At 45.6% G+C, this 14,581-nt stretch overlaps 1 protein-coding gene across 1 annotated transcript in view; it reads right to left on the reverse strand.

The window, feature by feature from the left end:
• Nucleotides 1–14,107, reverse strand: part of si:dkey-71h2.2 (low density lipoprotein receptor adapter protein 1-B) — a 25,216-nt gene extending 11,109 nt beyond the window's left edge. The window contains exons 1-4 of the mRNA XM_061242833.1: nt 13,990–14,107; nt 6,488–6,630; nt 3,109–3,221; nt 197–311 (exon numbers count right to left, since the gene is read on the reverse strand). Coding sequence (XP_061098817.1) covers nt 197–311; nt 3,109–3,221; nt 6,488–6,630; nt 13,990–14,074 — 456 coding nt within the window. The 5' untranslated portion in view covers nt 14,075–14,107. The remainder of the gene's footprint in view (nt 1–196; nt 312–3,108; nt 3,222–6,487; nt 6,631–13,989) is intronic.
• Between the last annotated feature and the right edge of the window lie 474 nt (nt 14,108–14,581).

Below are 14,581 nucleotides of genomic sequence, written 5' to 3' on the forward strand. Positions count from 1 at the left end.
AATATATTATATGCAATCGTGAGATGAATTTCTACTTTTTAAAATTTTGATTTCAAGCAACACCAAATCATAATGTGATAAATATGAAAACGTGTGCCAAAGTGCTGTAGTCTTTATAAATCTTATTGATTGCTAAACTAAATTTGCTGGATAACGGCAGTAAAGACAGTATACTGCAGTAAAGATGCACACGTACAATCTTCTTCTTGGGGCAGAGGAAGGCATGGCACTCCAGCGTCTCGTTGAACTGGCTCTGGGAGACGTAGGCGAACACCTTGTCCTGAGTTTTATCTGCGGTGCAGTATGAGATCCTACAGCGAGGAGAAAAGGACGCAGATTTCATCACCCCAACCAGGGCTTCACATAAACACACTGAAACGGCTCACTCAAATGCTGTCCCCACAGACAAACACTGTGCAGTACAAATAATACAGAACAGCACATAAATATCACACTGAAATGAAACACATAAGTGACAAACCGAAATGCCACATTGGGATCGATTTTTACAGTAAAAAAAACAAAAGAAAACAGGATACTTTCACATTTAGAAATGGCAGTTCATAATGTTGGGTTTTTGTCAAGTCGTCCTTTTCCATTGACGATGAATATGTTTATTTTGCAGTGTTCTCACATCAATAGAATTGATTGGCTGCTGCCAGGACCTTGTCAAAGAACCAATCACAGAACAATGTTCTGAGGGATGATGGGATATGAAGATGCCATCTTTTAATTAACAAAATAAAAAACACATTTTATACCGTAACACTCAACCCTCTCAGTTCTGAGTGGCCAATTGCTGTGACTCTTAAATATGGTTCTGATTCAGACTCTGACTGAATAATCATTTGATCTACCAGCAGTATTAAATTAATCTGAGGAACAAAAACCCTTTAAACCTAAGACACCAAGTAGTTACAAACGATGTTTTTTTTTGCTTCTGTCCGCCCATGGAAAAGTGCAGCAAAGTAAGGGACCAGCTCAGCAGTTTAATGGGGCTCTGAGGTACAGTTCACCTTCTGCAGAACACCAATCACAGCTCAGCTATCTATCCCCAGCACACACACACACACACACACACACACAAGCAGAACACCGATCACAGCTCAGCCATCTACCCCCAGCACACACACACACACACACACAGGTAGCTGGTAATTTCAAGCTGGTTTTAGCTGGATTGTAGACCTGGAACAGCTTCTGTGACACTATGGCACAGTGACTTCGGGTTCAATAAATGAGTAAATTTTTAAAATGCCAATACAATGGTTCAATGCTTAGGTTAGCACTGAATACCAATATACATCAACCATTACTCTACATTAGATATTGTACCGACTTATAAAATATTGAACAGATCCTTTTTGATACACTATTTATACATTTATAAATGATTCATTATTAACACCGCTGGGTCGTATAGAGCTGTCTTGCATGCCAGGGGGTGTTACATCCCAAGTGAATCATCTCGAGATTAACCGTGTTAGTTACGGGCGTCAGAAATATACAATCTCTTCACGTCCGCAGGAGAACAACAGAGAGAAACAGAGACAAACTTACCAACCAAATACCAGGGGAGAATCTCTCTCCCACTTCACAAAGGCTCTCGAGCGTAATTAGCGTGATCAGACAGCGGAGGAAGGCCACGTGTAGAGGCCTGAGCCCCTGATGCACGCTGTTGTTGATTGGCTGTTTGACACATGACCTACATAGCACTGTTAGAGACAGCTCGAAAACACTCACTCCTCGCTGTATCACTAAATCTGTTATTAATAAAAAATGAAATAAAAAATAAAATAAAAAATACTGTAAATTACATTTACAGTAAAAAAATAAAAAAATAAAATAAAACTACAGTAAGATTGTAACTTGGGTTACGCTCCGGTGAGAATCTGCCACTTGATGGAATCGATGGAGATTCTGCGTCGAGGTGACGGCGGCCATTTTGTGCCAGACGTTATCAGATGTTAGCAGAGGGGCAGCGATGTGAGCCAGCTGCACTGGGGAGACGTTCTGTTGGCAGGACGAGGGGGCCTGGATGGACAGACCCAACCCAGAGGTCCTGTGCTCTTTTTCAGTCTCATAAAAAAAGACAGTGCCAAACAGGACAGTATCCTGTACACAGTGAGATCCGTAAGTATTTCCCTGTTTTTTATTTATTTTATTTTATTTTTTAGTATATTTCTCAGGCTCATAACGGTTTCTTTGGCTGTCTTTGGCACAACCCTGGTCCTCATGTTGACAAATGCTGACAACAGACTCCAAATGCAAAAGCCCAGAATCAAGACTAGATACTGAAAGCTTTCTTACACCTGCACTAAGGAAGCGACTGAATAAAGCTGACTAATCAGAAACGGCTGAGTCCCCTAAACTATGTAGGGGGCTATGGATAGAAAGGGATGTAATTCCTACACAGACCACCCAATATGGATGTAAATACCCTGAAATTAAAGGTTTAACCTTTTATTAATTGTTTCACTTTCAAATCCAATGTCCTGGAGTACAGAGCCAACAGAACAGAAACCGCAGCACTGTCCAAATACTTATGAACCTCACTGCACACGCACTGCAGCCAGTGGCCACGGAGTTAGTGCTCAGGATGATATTCGCGTGTTGGAACCAGGATCCCCGCCCCTCTCTGATCCTCACGCAGCGTCTGCTGAGCAGGAAACATCTCTCACTGCCCACACACACCACACACCGCTCAACGCAGATAAAACACAGCCACACACAGAGCCTTCACCGCTCAGCCTGAGGTCCAACTCATTACAGCCTGTGTGTCTGCTGCCACAGCACACACTGCTACACACACTGCCGCAGCGTCACCAGGAGAGGAGAGGAGGAGAGAGAGGGAGGAGGGAGAGAGGGGGTGAGGAGAGGAGGGAGATGAGAGAGAGGAAGAGAAGAGGAGGGAGGAACAGCATATGGTAGGAGGAGAGGAGGAGAGGAGAGATGAGAGACAGGAAGAGAAGAGGAGGGAAGAACAGCATACGGTAGGAGGAGAGGAGGAGAGGAGAGATGAGAGACAGGAAGAGAAGAGGAGGGAGGAACAGCATACGGTAGGAGGAGAGAGGAGGAGAGGAGAGAGGAGGGGGGGAAGGGAAGCACCTGTATATGGACACGTTCTCTATCAGCTGACTGCTCTCAGTGTCGGAGATGACGATGCCTTTCGGGGACACGGTGAGAGTTACTTTACGGAACTTCTTGGCACTGGCTCGAGCCTGAGAGAGAGAGAGAGAGAGAGAGAGAGAGAGAGGGAGAGAGAGGGGGAGAGACAGAGAGAGAGGGAGAGGGAGAGAGAGAGAGAGAGAGAGAGAGAGAGGGAGAGAGAGAGAGAGAGAGAGAGAGAGAGGGAGAGACAGAGAGCAGAGCTCAACACAGCTATAGCACAACTACAGCACAGCTACAACACAACTAAAATACAGACTGTGTTAGAAGTATTTTCAGGTTACTCAAAAGCTCATGTCTGACCTATTTGCAAACAGACTTGGGAATTCTGCCTATTGTAACGGACACAATGTGTGTTCAACACTGTGTGTGTGGGGGGGAGGGGGGGGAGAGAGTGCAGGCAGCTAGGATGAAGGCTTCAGACTATCCTGCCAAAACAACACCCCCCCCAAACCCCCACCCCGGTCCCAGCGGAAATGTGGCACACAGACACACACACACACTCACACACACACACACACACATACAGACACACATACACACACACATACACATACAGACACACACACACACTCACAGACACACACATATCTCTAATCTGCAGATTCTGATGCCCTCCATATCACACTGCACACTACCCCACCGTGTTAAATCCCCTCAAAGCTGTACACCAAACCCCGCCCATTAACACAGCACTGCCCCAATATACCAAACTCTGCTCCCATTCATACGATCAAAATAATGCCAATGGGTTCTATGGAGGCTGTGTTTGTGTGTGTGTGTGTGTGTGTGTGTGTGTGAGAGTGAGTGTTTACGTGTGTGTGTCTGTGCGTATATGTCTGTGAGTGTGTGTGTGGCGTGTGTGTGGTGTGTGTTTGTATATGTGTGTATATGTGTGCATATATGTCTGTAAGTGAATGTATGCACATGCATGCGTGTGTGTGTACGTGTATGTACGTGTGTTTACATGTGTGTACGTGTGTGTACATGTGTGTACGTGTGTGTACGTGTGTGTACGTGTGTGTGTACATGTGTGTACGTGTGTGTACGTGTATGTACGTGTGTGTACATGTGTGTACGTGTGTGTACGTGTGTGTACGTGTGTGTACATGTGCGTGCGTGTGTGTACGTGTATGTACGTGTGTACGTGTGTGTGTACGTGTGTGTGTGTGTGTGTACGTGTGTGTACATGTGCGTGCGTGTGTGTACGTGTATGTACGTGTGTACGTGTGTGTACACGTGTGTGTGTAGCAGTCCTGGGTGCACTAACAGTTTGTCTCTTCTCTTCCGTACACAGAGGGGCAGAGCAGAGCAGGATGTGGATTATAACAGCGCATTATGGCTCTGAACGCAGGAGGAGGCCTCTTCAAGGACGACCAGAATAGAAAGAGCGGTTTGGGACGGCAGCGCTGGGGGGGAAGTCACGCGGAGACTGCAGTCCTGCTCGGAGCAGCGCCGGCCCGGTGGGGGCGCTGTGGAGGAGTATAGCGCCTTACGCAGCGCCCGACACATGACACGACCGTGTCCATGACCGAGAGCCAACACCCCGGCCTCTTTCCAACCGCACATTTCTCACATCCGGGGCCTCCAGTGCCTGACCCAGAAATGGAATGAGGTCCACCATCTTTAGGGAAATTACAACCTGCTAAACGCTCCTTCTAGGAGCTAGATGCTGGAGCTGGGAGGAGATTTCTCGAGCAAGAAAACACGAGCGCATCCGTATAATTTTTTCGGAAAGCCTGGCGTATAAACGATCGACCTGTAGATCCACCTCTCCCCATCTGCCACGTCTGTAACTGACCTGTGGATCCACCTCTCCCCATCTGCCACGTCTGTAACTGACCTGTGGATCCACCTCTCCCCATCTGCCACATCTGTAACTGACCTGTGGATCCACCTCTCCCCATCTGCCGCGTCTGTAACTGACCTGTGGGTCCACCTCTCCCCATCACGTCTGTAACTGACCTGTGGATCCACCTCTCCCCATCTGCCACGTCTGTAACTGACCTGTGGATCCACCTCTCCCCATCTGCCACGTCTGTAACTGACCTGTGGATCCACCTCTCCCCATCTGCCACGTCTGTAACTGACGCTGCTTTGAACTGACGTTTGAAGGAGCGAGGGACGTTCCATTTGCCTAATTGACGTTTTCTCAATTCCCACGTCTTCACCTCCTTTTCCTGCTTCCTTTGTTGCCTCCCCCGGTGGGAGGAGCGAGGAGCAAGGAAAGGGGCAAGGACAGGGAGGGAGGAGGTGAAAGATAAGTGATTGAAAAGAGCCCCAGGAACCGTGTGATAACAAACATGATGACCAATCCCATTCAAGCCACTTGGTTGCCATGGGAATGAGCACCAGATTCGTTATTTGTCTCATCTGGCCCCAGAGCACATCCAAATTACTCCTGCCATCTTTGCCCTTTCTCCTCAGATCTAAATGAGAATAAAATAATACGTCATTCTCAGAGTACCTGCAGGTTTCAAGCAGTTTCGTGAAAACATATAACTGTAACTACTGTCCTAATTTGGGTTTGGATTTGGTTCATATATATATCTCAAAATATTTCTTCAAATGTAAGTTTTCGGGGAGCATAATGGAATGTGAATGTACCAGCCTTCACTTGGGAGAAACTGACAAACTGAATCAGACTTTGGACCCAAAACAGCCTCTGCTACATTACTAACACTATAACACCATAGATAAAAAGTGTCATAAATTCATCTGTAAAACACCAGAAAATATAGTGTCAAGTTTGTCTATATCTTACCTGCTTCCTTGCTATCATTCCCTTCTCTTAGCTGAATCAAATTTGTTATCTTTATTTTTCCAGGACTCCCAGCTGAAATTCCAGCTAACAGCAGCTAAGATGGTTTATGATGGTTTAAACTGTGTTTTCAACACTTCTAGCGGGTCATAGCTGGTCTGTAGCTGGTCATACCTGGTCTATAGCTGGTCTATAGCTGCTTAAGCTGGTAGACTAAGCTGGTGGTCAAACTGGTGGATTAACTGGTGGACTAGCTGACTATGTAGGCTAGTCAGCTGGCGAACAGCTGGTTGACCAGTTAAACAGAGCTTAAAACAGCTTGACCAGCGTAGGCCGGTTTAAGATGGATTTTGAGCAGGGCCGTGCAGCCCCCTAGCTTGCTCACATAAAGACTACGATATCAGAGTTTATCATATCTCACGGCTTGCCTTGGCCCAGCGGTGCCTGCTGGGAAACGGAGTTCACGAGGCCGGCTGTTAGTGACACTAAAGTCACGACCTCAAAGTACGCAGAAGGACAGCAGGATTCAGTCGCCGTGGAAACGGGGGCGGGACTCACCGTGGCAACGATGCGGCGGATGGCGGCGGAGGCCATGTCCTCGCCCTTGGGCTGCCCGACCAGCGTCATCCCCAAATACTTCAGACTGAACGCCATGCCCTCCAGGAGCGTCTCCTTCGTGTCCGTCCAGTTCTCCGGCAGCTCTGCACAGGAGCGACAATCACCGTCATTATGCTGTTCCTGCTAATGCTACTGATGCTAATAATAACAGCCATCAGTCCACTGCTAATGCTAATGCTACTGATGCTAATAATAACAGCCATCATTCCACTGCTAATGTTACTGAGCTCTCCGAGCAAGACATCTAACCCCCAACTGCTCCTGATGAGCCGGTTGGTGCCTGGCATGGCAGCCAATCACCGTTGGTGTGTGAGTGTGTGTGAGTGGGTGAATGAATGAGAAGCATCGATTGTACAGCACTTTGGATAAATGAGCTATATAAATGCCAACCATTTACCATTCAACATTTATCATATCATGAAAGACGGATACCACTGGGAAACAGTAACTGCTTCAGCCAATCAGACGATGAGAAACAAACACCAGCGGGACACAGTAACTGCATTAGCCAATCAAACGATGAGAAACAAACACCAGCGGGACACAGTAACTGCATTAGCCAATCAAACGATGACAGACGGACCCCACAGGGACACAGTATCAGTGGGGAACTGCAGGACTGCATTATATATCAAAGCACACAGCAGCAAACAAAGGGGCCTCTCCACAGATCAATACCGGCTCCCTCAGTGAGACAGCGCTCAGCGTGGGTCTAACAACACAGTGCGCTAATCCTCCACGCCGCACTACGGCCGATCAATACCCTCCGCTGAAGCTCTCTTGGCTAATTGCTGTGTGTTTAAGCCTTCTGTGTTGGGCAGAGAACAGCTTCCATCAGGACTCCTCTGTGAGGAAATATGAACTCTGGGGCGCACCGTGGGCTTAAAATAACCCCAAACAAACATGTCTGCCGGAGAAACTAGCCAAGGACTGCTAGAGTGCATCACGACAGTCTGAGACGGAGCTGAACACAGACTGAACATATCGCGAGAGTCTGGGTCTGTCCTGAATTTTTTTTTCTGTTTTTGAGAGGATATAGATTATTGTGGCGGTGCCTGGCATGCTTAGAAATACAATGGATCCACAAACAAAACACTGGACAAATCCCATTTCAGATTTGATGAGAATATCTCCAGAAATGAGCATTCTGCATTGTTTTTTTCTAAAAGGTGTAAAGCATCCCTTTTCACTCATGTAACTGCTGATATTTCTCTCTCTCTCTCTCTCTGTCTCTCTCTCTCTTTCTTTCTTTCTTTCTCCCTCTCTCTCTATATATATATATATATATATATATATATATATATATATATATATATATATACTGCACGTTGGTTATGTCTGAAAGCCCAGAAAAACCCCACAACGCTACAATCAGCTGTAATAAAACACATTTGAGAATTAAATATCATTTTATTTAATTTCCAGGACCGTTTGACAGTGAGAATACGGGCGGGTAACGGCCCCCGCCATGGCGTTCTCTCTGACCCGCTGGGCCATCTGTTCCTGAGTCCCATCCAGCAACACTCTGCTCTCGCCACATCTGAATTATTCATTCCCCAAAACCATGTCCTCCGTTCCTCCCTCTTAACGACGGAAAACGTTTCCCATTTCCTAAAGACGTCTCCAAGGTCTGCCTCTCAAACGGAATGATCTCCGCCCTCACGTTTAATGTGCAGATGTGACCTGAAACAGATTGAAAACTGCAATATATATATATTTTAAAATTTCCAAATGACCTACAGGTAGTCTAAGCCGGGTTTTAGTGATTCAGAGCAGATATTTCGCCGTTATAATTCAAAACTGGCAGGACGAGTCATCGCCGAATTTCATAACACTAACTATAAAGGCACTGTTTTTCCCAAGCTCAGGGAAACTAGAAAATTCACAATGCACACAAGGAAGATCGCTCCCAAAACACTTCCGAAAATCTTTACCCAGTGTGAAAAGTTACCCATGATGCAACCCGTTGATTTTATTTATTAGTCATTTAATAAATACATAATAAATTACTTAATGAATAAGTAATGCTGTTGCATATCAGAAACAGTTCCAGCAATCATCTGTTTTACCTGACACGCAAAGGCTGTATCAGACAAACAGCTTAATTGCCTATATTGAGCGCATCAACTGAGCGCACTGGATGAGAAAGTTGTTAAGCAGGCAACATTTTCCCTAAATGCAGCGCATTTAAAATCCCCTGATGACGTACGCATGTCCAAGGTTGCGCTGATAGAGGCGAGGTCTGAACAGACTGCTATAATCTGACACTGTCCTAATGGAATCTGCATTAGAACTGTGTTCTTTCCCAGCTAACAGATTTAATTCTGACCGTTGGGTTCGGTTCCCAGAATGTTCAATCTGTTCAGGTTTTCTGCGAGTTCTTAGAACATTTGTATGAAACGTTTCTTAACGTTCTCACAACGCTGCAGTAACGTTATTATTATTTTTTTTGACAACTGGGGGACGTTCTGTGCAACATTCTAAAAAAACGTTGCGAAGCAAAACTTTCTTGAATCACAATTTTTCGAGAACGTTTCAGTAATATTATCCGGTTGGTGGTTCAACCCTAACCCCAGTGTAGCCATGATAAAAAAAACCAGTGCAGCTGTTGGGCCCTTGAGCAAGGGCCCTTAACCCCCGCATTTCTCCAGGCGGGACTGTCCCCTGCGTAGTGTAAACATAGCAGATAAGATTTTAGAGCCGTGAATGTCTCATAGATTCAGAAGGTCTTCCTGATTTCCCACCAGCGCGTAAATAAAGCCGCAACCTCGGGAATTCTGCGATTACGGCGTTCCGAGCGTGATGGGAAAGCGCTGATGCGGTGTGTTGACTTCTGTCGGGCCTGATACACTGCGGGGAAAATCCCATTCCCGGCAGGAATACCCATGAATTATTGAGCGCATTCGTGTTGATGCTCGAGGCTTTCACACGCCCTACCTCCGCCCGGGCTCTTTGAAGTATTTCTTTTTTTTCCTTAAATATATATTTTTTATTTTTTAATGAAGCGTGTTTTGCGGGTTCGGCCGGGAGAAGGAAACCTCAAATCGCTTTCTCCCTCGTTCTAAACGGAATAAAACCTTTTTATATACACCTGAGTTATACATCCAAACCAGAAAAAGACCTTTTTATACACATGAATTATACCATTTCCAATTGCCTTAAGTTGTGCCACCAAAAAGCGTATTCACAAATGTAAATAATTTTGCCCTATATAAATGCTATGCTGAATTTCTGCATTGGAATTGTCCAATAAATGCAATTGTGCAGGCAAGTGAAAAGAGTGCCTTTAGATATATTATTTATGAAATAATATTGATTTTTCAGAAGTGTTTAAATTCTGAAATTGATTTCCATGCACAATAAAACAGGTGACTGATTATTTTTCCAGCAAGAGTGTCATTTTTACGGCTAATTTATGTTCTTAACTGTAGCCCGCTCAACACAATCTATTTGCGATGATAGATTTCTCATTACGTTTCTGTTTCGTCCGTCCTACCTTTACACCTTACCGGCCACTCTTCCTCCCGCGATCCTGGTTTTTGCCCTTTTGCTACTCTGTAAAGCATCTTTTCATAAAAATAATAAAAAACGATTGACGTTTTTTTGACATGACTTGACTTGACATGCGACCCTTGCCTTAAACACACAAAACCTCGGATTTTTAGACACACTTGACCTCGGACTGACACTCACGTGACCGCTTCAAAGGACCCAGTGTCCCAATATAGCTGTACACTCTCTGAATTAAAGTAACAGTGGAGGTATATTTCTGTTCTGCATGGATCTAATTTTCCAAATGTACCCTGAAAGTACAGTAATGTGCTCTTTCGATACACTATAAATGAATACATTCAAGCCACACTTGGCTAGGAGTACAACCTTAAGCAAATATAAGGTACTGTCCCAATGACAACCATTTGTACCTCTGTATGCAGTTTTCATGCCCATACCTTGAGTCAGTAACTCAGACTGCACACTGGAGCTACCTGTTCACCAGTAAATATTCCCAGCACATACAGTGCCGCACACACTGTGCATTATTACGCACAAACGGGGAAAGCATGGCCTACTTGTCTCATCTCCGGAGCCTAGCGCCCCAGGCTAGCACTGCTCGTGGGCTGCTCTGGCCTTTCTGCTCCACTCTGTGGGCAAGAGGACAGGAAACGCCAAGATGGCGTCTGTCCTCAGAACAGGGCAGGAATCTGGGACAGAGCGGGGGGGGGGGGAATGTAGGCCGAGAGAGAGAGAGAGAGAGAGAGAGAGAGGGAGGGAGAGAGAGAGAGGGAGGGAGAGAGAGCAGGAGAGAGAGATGGAGAGAGAGCTTTTGCAACAAGTTTGATTGCAATGCAAATAAAGGACATTTGAATTTGAATTTGAGAGAGGGCGGACAGAGAAAGAGAGATGGAGCAGTGGGGTAGACAGAGAGAAACAGATGGGTGGAGGGGTTTAGAGGGAGGCAGAGAGAGAGAGAGAGGGTACATCCCCATGGTCTCTGTCCTTCCTATCTCCACACACAGCGTTTCTCTCCAGAACACCAACAACCCGGTTTTTGGCGCCCAACATGGAGTTATGCTTGTCCAATTCCAAATTTGGGATGGATAATCAGCAGCCAAAGCTACATTCATGCACCAATCACACTGCCAGTCTGGGTGACTGAGGACATGTGCAGTTCTCCTCCACAACACCAGGGGTCGCCAGCTCTGCACCGCAGACTGCGGCCAAGAACGGTTGGAAGAAGACCTTTCAAATGCACTTTAGCATGCAGTTCCAGACCTGGCTTCTAACAGTATTTGTTTTGGATTCAAATATTTTTCTGCGATCTATTGATCTTGCCTGGTGCATTTCAGCCTGCATGGAGGAACAGGTGGATGGGGTTTATATTTTTGGGAGCATTCAATTTGTTCCAAATTCCACCAGGCAAGCTTAGTCAAACACAGAAAAGTATTTGAATCCAAAACAAATACTATTTGAACCCAGCTCTGTGCAGCGCGCAGGCACCCGATCGACCAGCAGGGGTCACTAGATAGTGATGAATGCGGAGCCCCTAACCAACAGATACCTCCAACACCTATGCGCACACACACGCACACACACACACACACACACACACACACACACACGCACACACACACACACGCACACACACACGCACACACACACACATGCACACACACGCACACACACACACATGCACACACACGCACACGCACAAACACACGCACAAACCCACATACACGCACACACGCGCACACACACGCACAAACCCACACACACACACACGCACAAACACACGCACACACACGCACAAACACACACACACACACACACGCACAAACCCACACACACACACACACGCACAAACACACACACACACGCACACACACACACACACGCACAAACACACACACGGACACACACACACGCACAAACCCCCACACACACACACACGCACACACACACGCACAAACCCCCACACACACACACACGCACACACACACGCACAAACCCACACACACACACACACGCACACACACACGCACAAACACACACACACACACACACGCACACACACACGCACAAACACACACACACACACACACACACACGCACACATGCACACACGCGCACACACACGCACACACACACACACGCACACACACACGCACACACACACGCACACACACACACGCACAAACACACACACACACGCACATACACACACACACGCACACACATGCACACACACACAAACACACCTACATTCACACATTCACAGAGCACATTAATTTGGCGGTGATTTGAAATGAAATTGTCTCATCCATATTAATTCCATTAAATCACAGTGCATACACAATCATCGCTTTATGCCAGGCCATCTAAATCCAAGCTGCTAAATAATTCAAGATGTAGATTAGATGTGTTTAATGAGTTGGATCGTTAAGTCACAGAAGATGATCAGGAACAGACTAGACTAATGAGGTGAACCATTTTCCAAAGGAATCCTTCCTCAACTGCAACCTCCATTAGTCACTTTTACTTCAGAGACTAATCATAATCATAAGTGCTGTTATGGGTTATACGCAGGTAGCCGGGGACAGGTCTGTCCTGGGGCCATGTGTGCCTGAGTCCTCATAAATAGTAACACATGCACTGTACTGTCCTCTCAGGTCCACTTTTGCACTTGTTCTTGTGTTTGATTTGCACTTTGTTGTATGTCGCTCTGGATAAGAGCGTCTGCTAAATGCCACGTAATGTAATGTAACATGCAACTTCACTGATCAGCATTCAATCAAACAGAAACTGAAGAAATCAACAGGGGTTCTGTGGAGAAATTTTCAATTTCTTAATTTTTTTAGAAGAGAATGAAGTTTCACCCAAAAAACATAATCTGTGTAACTACACTCTGTGATTACAAAATTTAGTCTGTGATTACTCTGTGATTTCGGCTGGTTTCCCAGACAAGAATTGTCTAGCCCAAGACAAAATTTTCTCCACTTAGGCTAACCTGCATGTCTTACCCAGAGGAAATCCATTTGGACACAAGGATTTTGAGCATGGGACCTTCTTGCTATCCACTGCACCATCATGCCGCCCTGAGACACATCCTAACAGCAGCTCCCAGCCACACAGTACTACAGGAGAGCCAGTGACTATTCTACACCCTACAGTCCACACAGTACTACAGGAGAGTCAGTGACTATTTAACACCCTACAGACCACACAGTACTACAGGAGAGCCAGTGACTATTTTACACATATACATGACAGACCAACACATATACATGAACACATATACACTTGTGCAAAGTTACACACATGTGTTACATTGTATGTACACAGTAGTATTTTCGGTTAAAGATCGGTAAATGTATATTGCTGTAAACAATGTGCCAAATATTTTATCTCAACACATTTTTGCACCAGTATTATCTGTTCAACATGATCACGTTATTTGGAGAAACAATTATACAGTAATTATGGAGTAACAATTATAACCATTACAAATGGAGAGATGATAACGTTTAAAGAACTGTAGGCCATAGAAAAGTAACGCACTTCCTCAAATGGGATACAATTTAGTTCGGAGAAGGGTTCATTAAATTTGGGGAGAATCTGAGGCGAACTGGTTAAAAGCGTAGCGTTAGGACCCAGAATCAGTCGGGTCGGACACGGACGCAAATAAAGACAGTGTAGTATTAGCGAATACAATGCAATCGTTCGCTTCCAAGCATTGAAGTATTAAAAAAAACTCGTACCTTTTTAAAACTGTACGAAACAACGGTTGACGTTTGGTCTATTTCACATGACATCAACAAGGTAGAAAGGTAAATGAATTAACTCGCCTATTGTCACTGCTGCCAGGTCCAACGGCGAAAATGACACCGTATATGTGTGATATTATCCACTGTATCATCATATAAAGAACACAAAAAAACACTCACTTTCGTGCTTGGAGGTACCCCACGAGTGTCGCGGAACTCCCGGACTCTTGATGATAGCTCTCCCGGCAGATTTCAGGGCGTCCATCGCGAGATATCAGGCGGAATCTGTGCCGTCCCCGCAACACCCAAGAAACGCCGAGTGTGAAGGATGCGCGAGTACTCGCGGGGCTGCCTGCGCCTCTTTCCGGCGTTTGGTGAGGAGCGGAGGCAGCGTTAACTCTTTCCTGGCCGAACGGGGGGGGGGGGGGGGATGCCTGGTGCGGAGAGAGCCGGAGTCGATGCGGAAGGAAGGTGTGTGCTGTTTACAGAATGTTTCCTGGGTTTACACCAAGCAGGAGCAGTCTCAATGTTTCCTGTCAATAAGATTTCAACTTCTGTGTTCGTCCGTTTTCTTGTCTTCAGACAGTGCAAGCATTATATTTACAGAGAGCTACGTGTAAAGAACTATGCTAACTCGGTGAGGTATTAAAAATACAGAAATAATTACTAAGACTTTGATAGTGAATAACATCGTTGGCGAGTAATTCAGGAAAAACAAAATGTTATATGGGAACAGGTCGTGAACAAAACCGATCACAATCAATTGACGGAC

The sequence above is a fragment of the Conger conger genome, chromosome 5, assembly GCF_963514075.1.
Source record: "Conger conger chromosome 5, fConCon1.1, whole genome shotgun sequence".
NCBI classification, from domain to species: Eukaryota; Metazoa; Chordata; class Actinopteri; order Anguilliformes; family Congridae; genus Conger; species Conger conger.